At 40.2% G+C, this 17,721-nt stretch overlaps 1 protein-coding gene across 26 annotated transcripts in view; it reads right to left on the bottom strand.

The window, feature by feature from the left end:
- The window catches only part of atp2b2 (ATPase plasma membrane Ca2+ transporting 2), an 824,012-nt gene that overhangs the window by 202,615 nt on the left and 603,676 nt on the right, over positions 1–17,721 (bottom strand). For 18 of the 26 annotated variants that reach the window (XM_072582139.1, XM_072582135.1, XM_072582136.1 and 15 more), the window contains 2 exons: positions 6,565–6,597; positions 5,901–6,014 (listed from right to left, as the gene is read on the bottom strand). The exons of 7 other annotated variants lie outside the window; for them this stretch is intronic. In XM_072582139.1, the coding sequence (XP_072438240.1) occupies positions 5,901–6,014; positions 6,565–6,597 (147 nt within the window). The remainder of the gene's footprint in view (positions 1–5,900; positions 6,015–6,564; positions 6,598–17,721) is intronic. One more of the 26 variants, XM_072582144.1, reaches the window with a different exon arrangement.

Raw genomic sequence — 17,721 nt, 5'->3', positions numbered from 1 at the left:
TGCAACAATTATATATTCCTTATCGGTGAAAGAACACAACAGGAAAAGTGACCATATCATTGCAAGCAAATTAATCTATTTTATTACAGTTTTTGTTATTTTGTTATTTTTGGTATAGCATTTGATGCAAAGGTGAGTCATATAGATGTTTGAGGAAAGAAATAACAAGCCTGCAACCTGGAAGCAGTTTAGAATTCAGCAAAAGAAGGACAAAAATTTAATTGAGAGATAAATAGAGTATGAGAGTAAAATTGCAAGCAACTTACTAATGGACTATAAGAGCTTCTGTAAATATTTTAAAAAATCAGTAAACATAAATACAGGACCCCTTAAAGGCTGAAATGGGAGAACTAGGAAATGGCAGGGTAATTATCCAACTAGTTTATTTCTGCCTTCAAAGATGAAGAAACAAATAATTTCCCAGAATTGAATGAGATTAGTATCAGTGACAAAACAGAGTTGAAGAAATGAATATTACTGAAATCAACTAACTCCCCAGGAGTTGATCATTTGCGTCTCAGAGTCGTAAAAGAGTGTGGCCATGGAGATAGTATATGAGTTGGTTATCATCTTCCAAAATCCTTCTGGAAAAGTCCTGTCAGTTTGGCGAGGAGCAAATGTAACCCAGTTATTTAAAAATGAAGGGAAGGAGGAAATGGGCAGTTATAGACCAGTTAGCCTAACATCAGCAGGAGGGAAACTGCTGAGTCTTTTAAAAAGGATGTGCTAATGGGGCATTTGGAAAATATTGAAGGAATTATACAAAGTCAGCATGGATTTATAAAAGGGAAATTATATTTGACAACCCTACTGGATTTTATTTTGAGGGCATAACATGTAGAATAGATGACGGAGAGCAAGTGAATGTGATGCATTTGGATTTTCAGAAAGCTTTTGATAAATTTCCACATAAAACATTAGTGAGCAAAATCAAAGCACAGGGGATTGGTGTTAGCACACCAGCATAGATTGAGAACTGGTTAGGAGATAGGAAACAAAGAGTAGGAATAAATTAATTTTTTTGTGTGAGAGGCACTGAAAGTGGTGTACTGCAGGGATCTGTGCTTGGGATGCAGATATTAAAAATATACATCAACGATTAGGATGAGGGTATCAAATGTAATAGTTTCAAGGAACAGCTACTGCATGTCCTTGATAAGTATATACCTGTCAGGCAGGGAGGAAGTGGTCGACCAAGGGAACCATGATATACTGTGGAAGTTAAATCTTTTGTCAAGAGGAAGAAGGAAGTTTATCTAAAGATGAGACGAGAAGGCTCAGTTGGGGCGCTTGAGAATTACAAGTTAGTCAGGAAGGACCTTGAGAGAGCTACGAAGAGCCAGGAAGGGACATGAGAAGTCTTTGGCAGGAAGGAACAAAGAAAACTCAAAAGCTTTTTATAGGAATGTCAGGAATTGGAAGGAGGCGAATGTTGTTCCTCTTTTCAAGAAGGGGAATAGGGAGGTCCCTGGCAATTACAGACCAGTCAGTCTTACGTCTGTGGTCAGCAAGGTTTTGGAAAGAATTCTGAGGGATAGGATCTATGACTATTTGGCAAAGCATAGCGTAATTAAAGGCAGTCAGCATGGCTTTGAGAGGGGTAGGTAAAGCCTCACAAATCTTATTGAATTCTTCGAGGAGGTGACAAGACAGGTCGACGAAGGTCATGCACTGGATGTGGTGTATATGGACTTCAGCAAGGCATTTGATAAGGTTCCCCAGAATAGGCTCATTCATAAAGTCAGAAAGTATAGAATACAGGGTGATTTGGCAATCTGGATTCAGAATTGGTTGGCTGACAGAAGGCAGAGAGTGGTTGTAGATGAAAAGTATTCTGCCTGGAGGTCAGTGTTGAGTGGGATACCGCAGGGCTCTGTTCTTGGGCCACTGCTCTTTGTAGTTTTTATAACTGACTTCAACGAGGAGGTTGAGGGGTGGGTTAGTAAATTTGCAGATGACATAAAGGTTGGAGGTGCCATCGATAGTATCGAGGGCTATTGCAGGCTGCAGCGCAACACAGACAGGATGCAGAACTGGGCTGAGAAATGGCAGAAGGAATTCAACCTGGATAAATGTGAAGTGATGTATTTTGGAAGGTCGAACTGGAATGTTGAATATAGGATTAAAGACAGGATTCTTGGCAGTGTGGAGGAACAGAGGGATCTGGGTGTGCAAGTACATAGATCCCTCAAAGTTGCCACCCAAGTGGATAGGGTTGTTAAGAAAGCATATGGTGTTTGGCTTTCATTAACAGGGGGATAGAGTTTAAGAGCCACGAGGTTTTGTTACAGCTCTACAAGTCCCTGGTGAGACCACACTTGGAATATTGTGTCCAATTGTGGTCGCCCTACTATAGGAAAGATACAGAGGCTTTGGAGAGGGTGCAAAGAAGGTTTACCAGGATGCTGTCTGGACTGGAGGGCTTGCCTAATGAAGAAAGGTTGAATAAGCTCGGACTTTTCTCTCTGGAAAGAAGGCGGACGAGAGGAGACCTGATCGGGGTGTACAAAATAGTGAGTGGTATGGATAGAGGTCAATAGCCAGAGACTTTTTCCCAGGGCAGGATTGATGGGTACGAGGGGTCATAGTTTTAAGATATTAGGGGAAACGTATAGAGGAGACATCAGAGATAGGTTCTTTATGCAGAAAGTTGTGGAGAGAGTTACATGGAATGCGTTGACAGCGGTGGTGGTGGAAGCAGAGTCATTAGGGACATTTAAGTGACTGCTGGAGAGGCACATGGAGAGCAGTGAGTTGAGGGGTGCGTAGGTTAAGTTATTATTTTTTACATTAGGATTAAACCTCGGCACAACATCGTGGGCCAAAGGGCCTGTTCTGTGCTGTACCTTTCTATTTTCTATGAATAAAAGAATGACTAGGGTACAATTAGGGCCAGTCAAGGACAGTAGAGGGAAGCTGTGCATGGAGTCTGAAGACGTATGAGAGGTGCTCAATGAATATTTTTCATCACTGTTCATGCAGGAAAAAGACAATGTTGTTGAGGAGAATACTGAGATACATGCTATTAGTTTAGACAGGATTTAGGTTCATAAGGAGGTGTTAGCAATTCTGGCAAGTGTAAAAATAGGTAAGTCCCCTGGGCTGGATGGGATTTATCCTAAGATTCTCTGGCAAGCTGGAGAGGAGATTGCAGAGCCTTTGGCTTTGATCTTTATGTAGTTATTGTCTTTAGGAATACTGCCAGAAGACTAGAAGACAGCAAATATTGTCCCCTTGTTCAAGAAGGGGAGTAGAAACAACCCCAGGAATTATGGACCAGTGAACCTTACTTATGTTGTGGGCAAAGTTTGAGGAAGGATTATAAGTGATAGGATTTTTAATCATCTAAAAAAGAATAATTTGATTAGGGATGATCAACATGGTTTTGTGAAGGATAGGTCATGCCTCACAAACCTTATTGAGTTCTTTGAGAAGGTGACCAAACAGGTGGATGACGGTAAAGCAGGTGATGTGGTGGATATGGATTTCAGTAAAGTGTGGTAAGATTCCCCTCGGTAGGCTATTGTACAAAATACAGAGGCATGGGATTGATCAGAAATTGGTTTGGATCAGAAATTGGCTCACTGTAAGAAGACAGAGGATGGTGGTTGATGGGAAATGTTCATCCTGGAGTTCAGTTACTAGTGGTATACCACAAGGGTGTGTTTTGGTCCCATCGCTGTTTGTCATTTTTATAAATTGCCTGGTTGAAGGATGAGTTCATACATTTGTGGATGATACTAAGGTTGGTAGTGTTGTGGATAGTTCTGAAGGACGTTGCAGGTTACAGAGGGAGACAGATAAGTTGCAGAGCTGGACTGAGAGGTGAAAAATGGAGTTAATGTGCAAAAGTGTGAGGTGATTCATTTTGGAAGGAGTAACAGGAATACAGAGTACTGGGCCAACGGTAAGATTCTTGGTAGTATGGATGAGCAGAGAGATCTCGGTGTCCATTTGGCATAGATCCTTGAAAGTTGCCACCCAGGTTGATAGCATTGTTAAGAAAGCGTACAATGTGTTAGCTTTTAATGGTAGAGGGATTCGTTTTGGAACCATGAGGTCATGTTGCAGCTGTATAAAACTCTAGTGCGGCCACACTTCAAGTATTGCGTACAGTTCTGGTCGCCACTTTTAGGAAGGATGTGGAAGCATTGAAAAGGGTTCAGAGGAGATTTACCAGGATGTTGCCAGGATTTACCAGGAGGAAAAGTCTTATCAGAAAAGGTTAAGAGACTTGAGACTGTTTTCGTCAGAAAGAAGAAGGTTAAGAGGTGACTTAATTGAGACACATAAGATAATCAGAGGGTTAGATCGGGTGGACAATGAGAGCCTTTTTCCTCAGATAGCTGGCATGAGGGGACATAGCTTTAAATTGAGGGGTGATAGATATAGGTCAGATGTCAGAGGTAGGTTCTTTACTCAGAGAGTAGTAGGGGTGTGGGACGCACTGCCTGCAACAGTGGTGGATTCACCTCCTTTAAGGGCATTTAAATGGTCATTGGATAAACATATGGATGATAATGGAACAGTGTAGGTTAGATGGGCTTCAGATTGGGTTTCACAGATCGGCGCAACATCGAGGGTCGAAGTGCCTGTACTGTGCAGTAATGTTCTATGCTCTAAGTTGAATGGCAAAGTGGATTCCATGTGTTGAATAGCCTATTCCTACTTCTGTTTTCTGTGCCTATTATTGATTTCAGCTCGCACTGGTCACGGTTAAACTTCCTTCACAACAATGAGTTTTGCAGAAATGCTTTGAAAAGCTATCATTATGGCATTTTATCACAACACACTGCGACATGGTATGACACCATAGCAAGCTGGGACACAAGTTTCCACTTTTGTTCGCCACATTGCTGAGGGATGTAAAGATATGACAGAAGTGCTTCACTTATTCTTCAGGATTCTTGCAGCAGTGGCCTCTGATTCCACACCTGAGGACCGCACATTGCAGTAAAAATGAGAAAATATTGGACAAAGTGCTAATCTCATCTTTAAATTGCAATTTTGTACATGACTGTTTATAATTCCCTTCAAATATTGTTGTGTGAGACTATGAATCCAGGGTACTCAAAAGAATCTCATAGCCCATGGACAAAAAGATTTGCCAGAATATAAGCACTCGACCATTTTAAAACTGAGTGTCAAAATGCATCACTCCTTTTTGGTGAATACTGCATTATATGAGAAGGATAATCATCAATGACCTGCTGCAAGTCTACGATACTTTCTTCAGATTTTGTACATTATGAGGGTGATTTTCTCTAGATGCTGCAGGCAAGGTTCCCTGCTAATTACACACATTTGCAAAATTCACCTTCATGCATTAATAGAAAAACCTGTGTGGGGTGATTGCTTAGCAATCAAAAAGAAATGGAGAAAGGCTGATCAAATGTATGACCTTTTGAAACTCTTTTATTGTCACTAAAACATGCTATCCCTGGGGATCACTTAGTGTGAATGAGCAGATGAAATTACTTCAGCAGTGTTTCAGAGCTGCTGTGTCACATGAAACTCCTCAAAAGGAGCCAGTCACTGACAATACAATAATTCTTCAAGCCTTGGAGAAGCACTTTTCAACACTTCTGGGACAATCACAAGGAGAACTGTTGATCCAAATCTTTGGCCTTGTCCATTGCTTTTATCCAACAGACTTACTACAAGCTGTGCCCTCAACTTTACATGGCATTCCGTTCTGAAATACTGAAAAATGCCTTAGAGTACTGTTGTTGATAATTGGATTATCGTGGCAATCTCATTGGTGTATATTTTGGGGAAACGTATTAACCAATCACATGCATATAAAAACATCTGTGCAGTTTGCTGAGAAGGCTTAGGACAGGTGGAACATGAGAAATTCATAAAAACAAACAAGAAAAAGCCAGGTTTTCTTAACGTACCATTGACTAAGCTGGCATTTGTACTATCAGTGGCATTTGCACCTGCTTCACCTTCTGTACCTGAAGTAGACAAGGGCTGGGAGGGAACAGCATGGGAAGGAGGCTGGGGGGCTTCTACTTGGTAGCAATGGATCAAAGGAAAAACAAACAGATTTAATGGGGAAAGAAAAATGAAATGGATTAATATGACTTTTGCTCAAAACACATCATTTAACTTTGTAAAAGCAAAGCAAAAACACAATAAGCATCAAAATCCCCCATAATACATGAAAAGCAAACAATTTCACAGGCGAATTGTTCCGGTAGAAAGGATAGATTTAAAGAAATTTCTCTCTCAAATGGATTAAAGAAATAACATGAAATATGCAGAATTAACTTGTTAGTCAACGTGGTTATCATCACAAAACACACAAAGGTGTGATGGCATAGCAAGACCAGACATTGCGTTATCATCAGAATTTTGTCTGTAAGCGCAAAGCAGCAGGGCCTAAGCTCAGTTTGAAGAAAAAGTTTTGAAATGAGTGTGCAATAGCCAGAGTTGAACTAGTTAGACAGGGAGACAGGAAGCCAAAGCCCCTTGCAGCAGCCCTATTGTAATGGATTCAAAATCAGTGCAAGCTACTGCCACTTCTTCATTTCTACAGCTACTTAATATGTACAGTACCTGGTAAGTGGCGTTCATCTTCTTTTGTTTTACCTGTATTGTAATTTGCAAATGGTAAGCAAGTGGAAAGGTAAGCCCTGAACGTGCACTCAAAAAAAAGGTACAGTCGCTTAAATGTAAAAATTATTCAGATAAATCTCTTTTAACTTCTAAAATCGTTATAACAGTAAAAGGTTGTGTTAGATTGAACAAAACAGCAGCACTTCACAGAATATAATGGAATTCATTTAGCTTCACCTCCTCTCCCTTCCCAGTCCTTCACTCCCTCCCACCTCAATGGTTCATCAGAGGGAAGCCACTTGAGTCACCCATTTTGGAAACCCCAGATTCTGAGAGTGGCTGAGGAAATAAACATTTGACATGTGAATACTGGAACACCTAGGACCATTGCTGCTGAGGTACCGGCTGGTAAGTTTCTATTTGTGAACAAAGGACTTGATAATATGGGACGGCCTCATGACCAACATTCATCCCCACATAATGAATGGTCAATTGAGCTAGAACATGTTAAGTTGTGATGTAGCTTACAATGCCTGCTTGGAAAAATGTAGCAGGAAAAAAATGGAACACCTTCAGACCTTCCAAAGTTTTCACAGGTTTCTATTAGCCCTTACTTAAGGAAAAGACTTTTAACTTTAGTTGTGTGATTATTTGAGAAAGAATAATGTTTAGTAATGTTTAACCTTACCCACGGGTAAGGTTACATAATACAAAATCTCCATCAAGTGGTTGGCTCAGTAATCTAGATTCTAACAGCCTAAGAAAAGTGTATTGTGGAAGGTGTTTAGAGGAAATCACTGCAAAGAACTGAATCAGTCAGGAAAGAAGAAACACAACAGCAACTCAGCAAAGTACTGCCCTAGAAATAGGTTCAGAAGAACTACACAGGAAAACTAAAGATTGCAATATAGCAACTATACTGGCACCTAAATAAAAATGTGTGTAAATTTAGACGAACATTGTAAGTTTCAACAGGAACTGTATGACTGCAATCTGTTACAGTACTACGCATATTGCAAATGTTAAAGCTGTGATATTTCAGTTCTGGATATTTCAAGTTAAACTGAGATCGAGCTATGAAGTTTTAATTCTAGAATCAAGTTCAACATTTTATGATTACATTGCTAATTGTATTTTTTTTCTGTGCTACAGTGACAGATTAGAAGGAACATAATATAATGGTTAGGAACAAGCTCAGTTGCCAAAGAGTTAATTCAACTCCTCATGATAGTCCAACATTATTAGATTCTTTTATTTTGAGCTGGTCTATGCAAGATGGTTCAGAAGCAAATTAAGCACAAACATAAATCTCAATACATTTCTGACATACCCTCACTCCCATTTTTCAGAACAGACATAATTTGGCCTTTCAAATTTCTCAATGAGATATCTGCAGTCCAAAATCTCCAGCTCACTACCTCCTTCACACTTGAAGGACATGTGATACAAGTAATTCACATTATCCTTGTTTATCTTAAGGGGAGAAGGCTTTGTGTGGGGAAAAGGAATGTCCATGAAGGAGGAAAAATTATCTATATTTTCTAAACTCAGGATTATTGCAGAAGTATATTTTATCAAATCAAATGTAACTACTTTTTCAGTCGATCCTTCCTGCATTTTAATTAATTTCTGGAATTTAATTTAACTCAAGTGTTCACCGTTCATATGCCTGGAAAGCGTAGGGTTAACATGGTGATAGAAAAACTAAAAGTTGTTATAGATGAGTGAAAGTGTTCTGTTAAAACAGTTGCTTAAGACTATTCAGGAATGCTAATTTATATCATTTATCATGCAATAATACAGTTTACCACCAATATTGGCTATTCAATCAGAACCATCAAACAACAGATGTGACACAAATAGTAATGATTGTTTTCAGCCATTATCCAAGTTGTACACCCTACGATATAATGGGAGATCCATTGTATAGCCACCAATGTGCTGAACCTGCTAACAATGGAATACCTACATCAAGATTACAGGAGCCCAAGTGAAAATAGTTGATCTCAGTTATGCTAATAGAGAGAAGTGGAAGCTAGGTATATTCTCATCAAGAAAGGAAACAAGAATGTGCGAGCAAATAAGCTTGGATCCATTCTACTCCAACAGGTGACCAATGAGGCAGCACTGCTAGATCGGAGTTATGAAACAAAAGGCAGGTTATCCGCCTGTCTTCAAAGCTTGCTGTTGCTGTATGATCTAAGCAAAATCAGGAGGAAAATGAAACTGTTTACTTAAAACTAATCATTCTTTCAGCAATATCAGAATGTAATTCAATTAAAGTTTCACCCTGCCTGATGCAAGTAAACAGTTTATATCATTGAAAAGTAATGAAAAAAGTCACCTTTGTATAGGTGAAAATTGAGCAACACAATGCAGCATTTTATACTAACCAAAGAACAGTAATGTAAATACTCAGTGCCTACCTGCTGAACAATGAACAGGACAAGTTCACTACAAATGGGCTAGGAGATTTAAATTCATACAATGCCATGTACTTAATGGACAAACACAAATAGAATAGATAATATAATTTTCTTGGCTTAACCTGCCATCAAATACATCTTTCTTCTGAAGTTACTAAGATGTTTCATACTGCCTCTGAAAAAAAAGGTTTTTTTTAATTAATTAATTTGGAAAGACAGGCAATAGTTGCTGTCTGCATTGTGTTTCCATCCTCTTCCAGCAGACGTATTTGCAACACTGTCAATATTCTCCGCATTTTAAGAAAACCACAAATCTGCACTGTTCTCAACATGTCTCTTGCCATTTGAAAGGCTGCGAAAAATATCAAAACAGGATGTTTTAGTCAAGAAAAATGTGTTTTAGTTGTCTAGTCTTGGCTTTCAAAAGTAATTGAGAGATGGTGTAGGAGGGAGGGATTCAGATTTGTTGGACTTTGGGACCGGTTCTAGGGAAGGCGGGACTATTAGAAATGGACAGTCCACATCTGAACCAGACCAGAACCAATGTCCATGGAGGAGTTTTTGCTACTGCTATTGGGGAGGTTTAAAACTAAGGTGGCAGGAGAGTGGGAACCAGAAGAGAAAACAAGTAGGCAGCGAGGTGGAGACCAGAGACTGTAAGAATTATGAAGATAACATTAATAAAGGGAAGAATAGGCAGACAGCAAGTGAGCGCAAAAGAACTGATGGTCTGAATTGCATCTACTTTAATGCAAGGAGTATAGGCATAAAGTGTGTAAGGCAGATGAATTTAGGGCTTGGATTATGACATTATTGCCATCACAGAGACTTGGTTGAAGGAAGGGCATGATGATTGGCAACTAAATGTTCCAGGATATAGACACTTCAGACAGGTCAGGGAGGGAAGCAAAAGAGGGGGTGGAGTTGCGTTGTTGGTCAGGGACGATATCACGGCTGTGCTAAAGGAGGACACTATGGCGGCCTTGGGTAGTGAGACATTATGGGTGGAGCTGAGAAATAAGAAGGGTGTAGTTACATTGTTGGGGCTGTATTACAGACCTCCCAACGGTGAGCGTGAGGTAGAAGAACGAATAGGTAAACAGATTATGGAAAGATGTAGAGGCAATAGGGTAGTGGTGATGGGAGATTTTAATTTTCCCAACATTGACTGGGATACACGTAGCATCAGAGGTCTGGATGGAGTAGAATATGTACGAAGCGTCCAGGAGAGTTTTCTAGAGCAGTATGTCAATACTCCGACGAGGGAAGGAGCCGTATGGAACCTGGTACTGGGGAACAAGCCAGGACAAGTGGTAGAAGTTGCGGTGGGGGGATTTCTTTGGGAACAGTGACCACCAATCTGTAAGTTTTAGAATACTCATAGATAAAGAAGAGAGTGGTCCTAAGGGAAGAGTACTAAACTGGGCCAAGGCCAATTATATCAAAATTAGGCAGGAGCTGGGAAATGTGGATTGGACACAGCCATTTGAAGGGAAGTCCACATTTGGTATGTGGGAGGCTTTCAAAGACAGGTTAACGGCAGTGCAGGATAGGCACATCCCGTTGAAGGCAAAGGATAGGAAAGGCAAGATTCGTGAACCGTGGATGACAGGAGAACTTGTACGACTAGTCAAGAGGAAAAGGAAGTGTATATAAGGTCTAGACAGCTCAGAACAGAACAGGCTCTGGAGGAATGCTGCAAGTTTTAAATGAGAAATCAAGCGGGCTAAAAGGGATCATGAAATAGCTTTAGTGAGCAGAATTAAGGAAAATCACAAAGCATTTTATTCTTATATAAGAAGCAAGCAGGTAACTAGAGAGAAAGGATTGGTCCATTAAAGGTTAAGGAAGGAAGGCTGTGTGCCGAACCTGAGAGAATGGGTGAGATTCTGAATGATTACTTTGTATCAGTGTTCACTGAGGAGAGGAACATGATGAATCCTGAGATTAGAGATAGAAGTTTGATTAGTCTGGATCACTTTGGCATAAGGTGGACAAATCCCCAGGACCGGGTGGAATCTATCCCAGGTTGCTGAGGGAGGCGAGAGAGGAAATAGCTGGGGCCCTGACAGATATCTTTGTGACATCCTTAAATACAGGTGAGGTGCCGGAGGACTGGAAGGTTGCTCATGTTGTCCCCTTGTACAAGAAGGGTAGTAGGGATATTCTGGGTAACTACAGACCAGTGAGCCTGACGTCAGTGGTGTGAAAGTTGCTGGAGAGGGTAATGAGAGATAGAATCTATTTATATTTAGAAAAGAATGAGCTTATCAGTGATAGGCAACATTGTTTTGTGCGGGGGAGATCGTGCCTTGCCAACTTTATTAATAGAGTTCTTCGAGGAAGTGACTAAGTTGTTAGATGAAGGAAGGGCTGTTGATGTCATATATATGGACTTTAGTAAGGCATTTGATAAGGTTCCCCATTGTAGACTAATAGAGAAGGTGAAGTCACATGGTGTGCAGGGTGTTCTAGCTAGGTGGATAAAGAACTGGTTGAGCAACAGGAGACAGAGGGTAGTAGTTGAAGGGAATTTCTCAAAATGGAGAAAGGTGACCAGTGGTGTTCCACAGGGGCCAGTGTTGGGGCCACTGTTGTTTGTAATTTACATAAATGATCTGGAAGAAGGCACTATTGGTATGATCAGCAAGTTTGCAGATGACACAAAGATTGGTAGAGTAGCAGAAAGCATAAAGGACTGTCAGAGATTACAGGAGGATATAGATAGACTGGAGAGTTGGGCGGAAAAGTGGCAGGTGGCTTTCAATCCAGACAAATGTGAGGTGATACATTTAGGCAAGTCTAATTCTAGAGCGAATTATACAATGAATGGAAGAGCCTTGGGAAAAGTTGATGGGCAGAGAGATCTGGGAGTGCAGCTCTATTGTACCCTGAAGGTTGCTGCACAGGTGGATAGAGTGGTCAAGAAGGCAGATAGTCTGCTTGCCTTCATTGGACGGGGTATTGAGTATAAGAGCTGGCAGGTCATGTTAAATTGTACAAGACATTGGTTTGGCCGCATTTAGAATACTGTGTACAGTTCTGGGCGCCACATTACCAAAGGGATGTGGATGCTTTGGAGAGGGTGCAGAGACGCTTTACGAGGATGTTGCCTTGTATGGAAGGTGCTAGCTATGAAGAGAGTTTGAGTAGGTTAGGCTTATTTTCACTAGAAAAAAGGAGATTGAGGGGGGACCTGATTGAAGTTTACAAAATCGTGAAGAGTATAGACAGGGTAGATAGAGACAAGCTTTTTCACAGGTTGAAGGATTCAATAATGAGAGGTCATGCTTTCAAGGTGAGAGTTGGAAAGTTTAAGGGGGATACATGCGGCAAGTACTTCACACAGAGGGTGGTGGGCGTTTGGAACGCATTGCCAGCAGAGGCAGTAGAGGCAGGCGTGGTAGATTCATTTAAGATGTGTCTGGACGGATGCATGAGTAGGTGTGGAGCAGAGGGATACAAATGCTGAGGAATTGACCGACAGGTTTAGACAGTACATTTGGATCGACTCAGGCTTGGAGGGCCAAAGAGCCTGTTCCTGGGCTGTAAATCTTCTTTGTTCTTTGCTTGTTCTTTTAAGTATGTGGGTCTATTTTACTCAAAGTTCAAGGTTAGGGTAACCAAATATAATCCTTATTGAACAGATCTTCCTTTTTGTCTTTCTCCACTACTGAGAAATCAAACATCAGTGCGTGTACTGGCCTACCATAAACATGGTGATTGATCAATCGACATTGGAATAAGGCACCTTCTTAACAAGTAAATAAAGAAGGAAATAAAAGAACACAGTTCACAACCAACGATCAACTCTGTCATCATGCTTGTTTAATCAAATTTGCACTGACCTTACCCATAATAAAGGAACTCTGCAGAAAGAAATCTTTTGCAGCAGCATATCTTGAACATAAGATGAAAATGCATTTACTACAGCTGAACAGTGCTGTTGACAAATCTAAACCACTGAGTAAGTTATGTACTGAAGTGAAGTGAGATCTGTTACCACAAAAACATTTTTTTTATCAAAAGCATTAAATAGATCAGATAATGTAAAAATATTAATTAAAGATAAATCACAACCAATGTGAAAATATTTATAAGAATTTATTGTAAAGGATATTCTTTTCTTCATCTTACAACTTGTGCAATCAGATTGAAACATGTTGTGCTAATATGAAGAATGTTCCCATAATACTGTGCACAACTGCTTGCTTGAAGATACCATATGGCAATCTATTTCTAATAGATTAAAATTCAGAATGGCTTGAGACAGTGCACATTTCAAAATATAAAAACCTAACTAATAAATAATTTGAAGTGGATTGACTTCATCAAAATGGTTGGCTGGTCTTTTACAGTTACCATCTCCTTCAATATATATTACTTTGCTAAAAATGCCACATTAATCTTGGACTGTCAAAATGATATGTCCTATGATTCATATGTGCCTTGAAGCCAGATCAATCCAATCCCACAAGCGCAGACAATACAGTTTGATGTACACCAGTCTTTACCCCACTCTTTTTGCAATTCATAGGTTTCATGTTTAGGAAACAGTTGGTGTTAATGCTCAGCTTTACTGAGTTTTTTTATTCATTTGTGGGATGTAGGTGTCGCCGACCTCTAGTCTTCTATAGTGTTCTAGAACTTTGAAATAGCAATTTGTATATAGTGTTCAGGTGTAGCTGCTGTACAGAACAACAGCAATAGATGAAGCTGTAAGAAGAACCAGAAGAAATTGTGTATTCGGAATTGTCTATAAGACTCAAGAGCCTCGAGCTCAACCAAGAACTTTCACTGACAACAAGGATGATGTAAACTCGGATGGATGAATCCTTTCTGCAGGAAAAACCCAATTTTAAGTTGCTAATTAAGGCAGAATTTCAAGCTGCTGAGAAAAACTGTCAGGCTGTGATCAGTGCATACAAGATGGTCAGATTTACAAGCAGGAAAGCTTTTACAGAGTACTTTCATCACTGCTGCTAACAATAGTATTTTCTATGCCTAATTTACCCCTCTTTTGAAGTGCATCTGAAGCCGACTTTTATAAATCTATGCCGACAGAAGTGGATCTGACAATTTGAAGGAACGAAGACAGATTTTGCCATTACAGAGGAAAACAGAAAATGCCTTACTTTTCCACTGCACTGGTGAAGAATTAGATGGCACTTCTGAAACACTTTTACCTGAGGAAGGCGACTGAGTTATCTACAAAGACATTGACAACTTATTTCAGGCTGAAGCAAAATACAATAGACGAGACAAACATTTTCGGATGCAAGAAGTAACAAGCCAATGTGTTGATGATCCGGTACTGCACAGAATTGAAATTGTTGGCAGACAAATGTAACTTTGGAGAAGTAGATAAAAAGAAACTGTTCTCTCTTGCAAAAGGATCGAGAGTGAGCGGGCGCAGGTTTAAACTACTGGCAAAGGAAGCAAAAGCAATACAAGAAAAATGGTTTTCATGCGGTGGATTGTTAAAGTCTAAAATGTACTGCCAGAGATTGTAGTGGAGGCAGTTTCAATGAAGGTACTCAAAATGGAATTAATTAATTTTCACAGATATTGTGAGAAAACAGAAGAATGACATTAAATGAAATGCTTACGTGCAGAGCTGCTGCAAATGTGAGAGGCTGAATAGCTTCTGCACTGTGAGAATTCTATGACTGTTGTAAAGTTGGAAAGATATACAGAAAATAGGAACACTGACCACCTGAGGATGGGTCTCCAGCCAACTATGCCAGTCAGCCCTGGAGAAATCTAAAATGTGATTAGAGCGACTGAGCTCTGCAAGGTAATGATCACTGTCTGAATCCACAGCTATTAAAGTTAAGGCTATGTGAAACTACATGCCAAGTTCAATACCTATTAATGATGTCCATAGCTCATCTGACAGGAAACCAAAGCAACGGTGGTCACACTGAGTCCAAAGAATGTTCCACCATGGCATTGCTTATCCATAGTGGACTCAGGCCTAACCAGTAAGCAGGGAAAAATCCACAAAAAAACTAATTGCATTAAGCATATTTATCACTCATCAGCACAACTGACTACCAAGGGCACACATATGCATACCACTGAAAAAGGGAAAGGGAATGCAACCAAGATAGAGGCAAATGACCCTGAACATACTTTGGTGCTCTCTTTCAACCACAGAAAGCAGCACTGTGTGACAGTGATCATTGGCTGTTCCGATGTAAATACTCCCATTGCTACTGCACCATGATTAGTCATGGAAGACAATAAACTTCAGGAGTCTCCATTCATTGTAAACCAAGGAGTGAGAACATTTTCTTTGGAACACTGACAAAACACTGAAAGTATTCAGAACTTTTGAAAATCTAATCCCATTCAAAGACACCAGGTGAAGGCAATATTTAACATTGTATGTAGAGATTGAGAGATATCCTGCAGTTTTCACACAGCAACAGATGTACACGTGATTACCATCACAAACTCCATTCTAATGCAAACAACATTCTTAAATGGTATGCTGACCACTTCATTGGCATCGAAGATGTTTCATGTAAACAGCACATTGATCCCAATTTGCTTCCGGTTATGATTAAAAAAAAGTGTCAGGAAACAGATTAAGATGGAACTTTAGTTCTCACTTGATCCTGACTTCAAAGAAAATGTTGGGGTGAGTCTGGCTGTTGGGTGACATCCACTTAAATCATCAAGAACACCAATAAGTAAGAACCAGATTAGAATCTGCACTGGCATGCACTTACAAAATGGTGTGATACAACAATACAGTCACTTGGCACTGGCAACTGATTGCGCCATGCAGAAAGTGCAATAATTAAACATTTTGTTAAGCCTGACTCCACTGTAGGATACCAAAAGATCAAGTTTGACGAAGAATGAGAGTATCTTATTATCCTATGTTGGACTTTTTTCACAGAACAGGCTCAACTTTGCCAATAGTTTAGCAGCTGAGGCATTTTAACACTTGATTCAGTCTGTACTGCAAGGACTTCAAGGCTAAACTTCAGTGATGACATTCTCATCTACTGTCACGCTGACAGTGAACTGGAGAGACAACTGTATGCATGCCTACATATCTCAGAGGATGCAACCTGATGTTGATCAATGACAAGTGCTTGTGCAGTAAAAGTAGAATCAAATTCTTTGGTCGTGTATTCAATAGTGAAGAAGAATCACCAAACTGATGGAAATTTGAAGCAATTGCAAATGCCATGCAGGAAGTCTGCAGTCAGCCTGCACTCACCATGTACTGTGGTTACTTCATTCCTGATCTCACTATGCTATCTGTCCCCATATGTAACCTGACAAAAGGAATATCAAATGGGAAGGGAATACATCACACATAAGATACAGGAGCAGAATTAGGCCATTCAGTTCATCAAGTCTGCTTGGCCTTTCGATCCCAGCTGATTGGGTTTGAGAAACCTTTCTCCTCCTTTCTCCCTGTAACTATTGATCACTTCACTAATCAAGAACCTATCTGTCTCTGTCTTAAATACACTCAATGACTTGGCGTCCGCAGCCTACTGGGGCAATGAGTTGAACAGATTAACCATCCTCTATGTGAAAAAAAAACTCTTCCTCATCTCAGTTCTAAATGGTCACCTCTTCACTCTGAAGCTTTGCCCTCGAGTCCCAGTCTCTCCTATTAGTGCAAACATCTTCTCCACATCCACTCTGTTCAGGCTTCTCAATATTCCATACATTTTAATGAGATCCACTCTCGTCCTTCTAATTTCCAGAGTGCTCAATCGCGCCTCATGTGACAAGCCCTTCATCCCCAAGATCATTCTTGTAAACCTCCTCTGGACCCCCTTCAAAGCTAATATATCCATCCTTAGAAACGGGGCCCAAAACTGCTCAGAATATTCCAAATGTGAACTGACCAGAGCCATATGTAGCCTCAGCAGTATGTCTCTACACTTGTATCCTAGCCCTCTGTAAATGAATGCTAATACCGCATTCGCCTTCCTAACTTCTAACTGAACCTGCATTTTAACCTTAAGAAAATCCTGAAGTAGCAGTCCCAAGTAAAGCATGCACATTGTCAAGTCTTTATGACCCCTCAAGATGTCTGTTCTATGTCCAGGATTAAAGACTGATGTTAATGTGGACTTTGCAGACTTATAGACTGGTAAGTACTAACTTGCTATCACTGATGACTGCAGCACATTTCCAGTCATGAAAATACCTCCATGAAAACAGTTAACCTAAAGATTGACCACATTTTTCATGGAATACTTCAAACAGTAAGATGTGACAATGGGCTCTCATTTAACAGTGGTGAAATCAGTAAATTTGCAAACTATTTAGATTTAACTCATTCAATGATCACGCCCCATTGGCCCAGAGGTAGAAGGGAAATCAAGAGATTTCTGCAAACCTTGGAAAGAATGTCAAATACATGACAATGACAGATGCTACAGATGAGAGCAAGTCATGGAAGCAAAAGCTGTACTGGTTTACTCGCAATCACAGAGCAACTCAACATTTGACTGTTGGAAAGCTTCCAGCTACACTCATCCCTTAATATTTACCATAGCCTTGGAGAGGGAAAGGTGCAGTTACCGAGGGAAGATATTTAATTGGGGAAAAGGAAATTATGATGCTATCAGACAGGGGTTGGGAAGCACAGACTGGGAGCAATTGTTCCACAGAAAGGGCACAGCAGACATGTGGATACCGTTTAAGGAGCAGTTGTTGCGAGTGATGCACAAATTTGTTCCTCTGAGACAGG

Source organism: Chiloscyllium punctatum, chromosome 12 (genome assembly GCF_047496795.1).
Source record: "Chiloscyllium punctatum isolate Juve2018m chromosome 12, sChiPun1.3, whole genome shotgun sequence".
NCBI lineage: Eukaryota > Metazoa > Chordata > Chondrichthyes > Orectolobiformes > Hemiscylliidae > Chiloscyllium > Chiloscyllium punctatum.
Note: the sequence above shows the minus strand (reverse complement) of the source record. Positions and strands in the feature narration are given on the sequence as shown.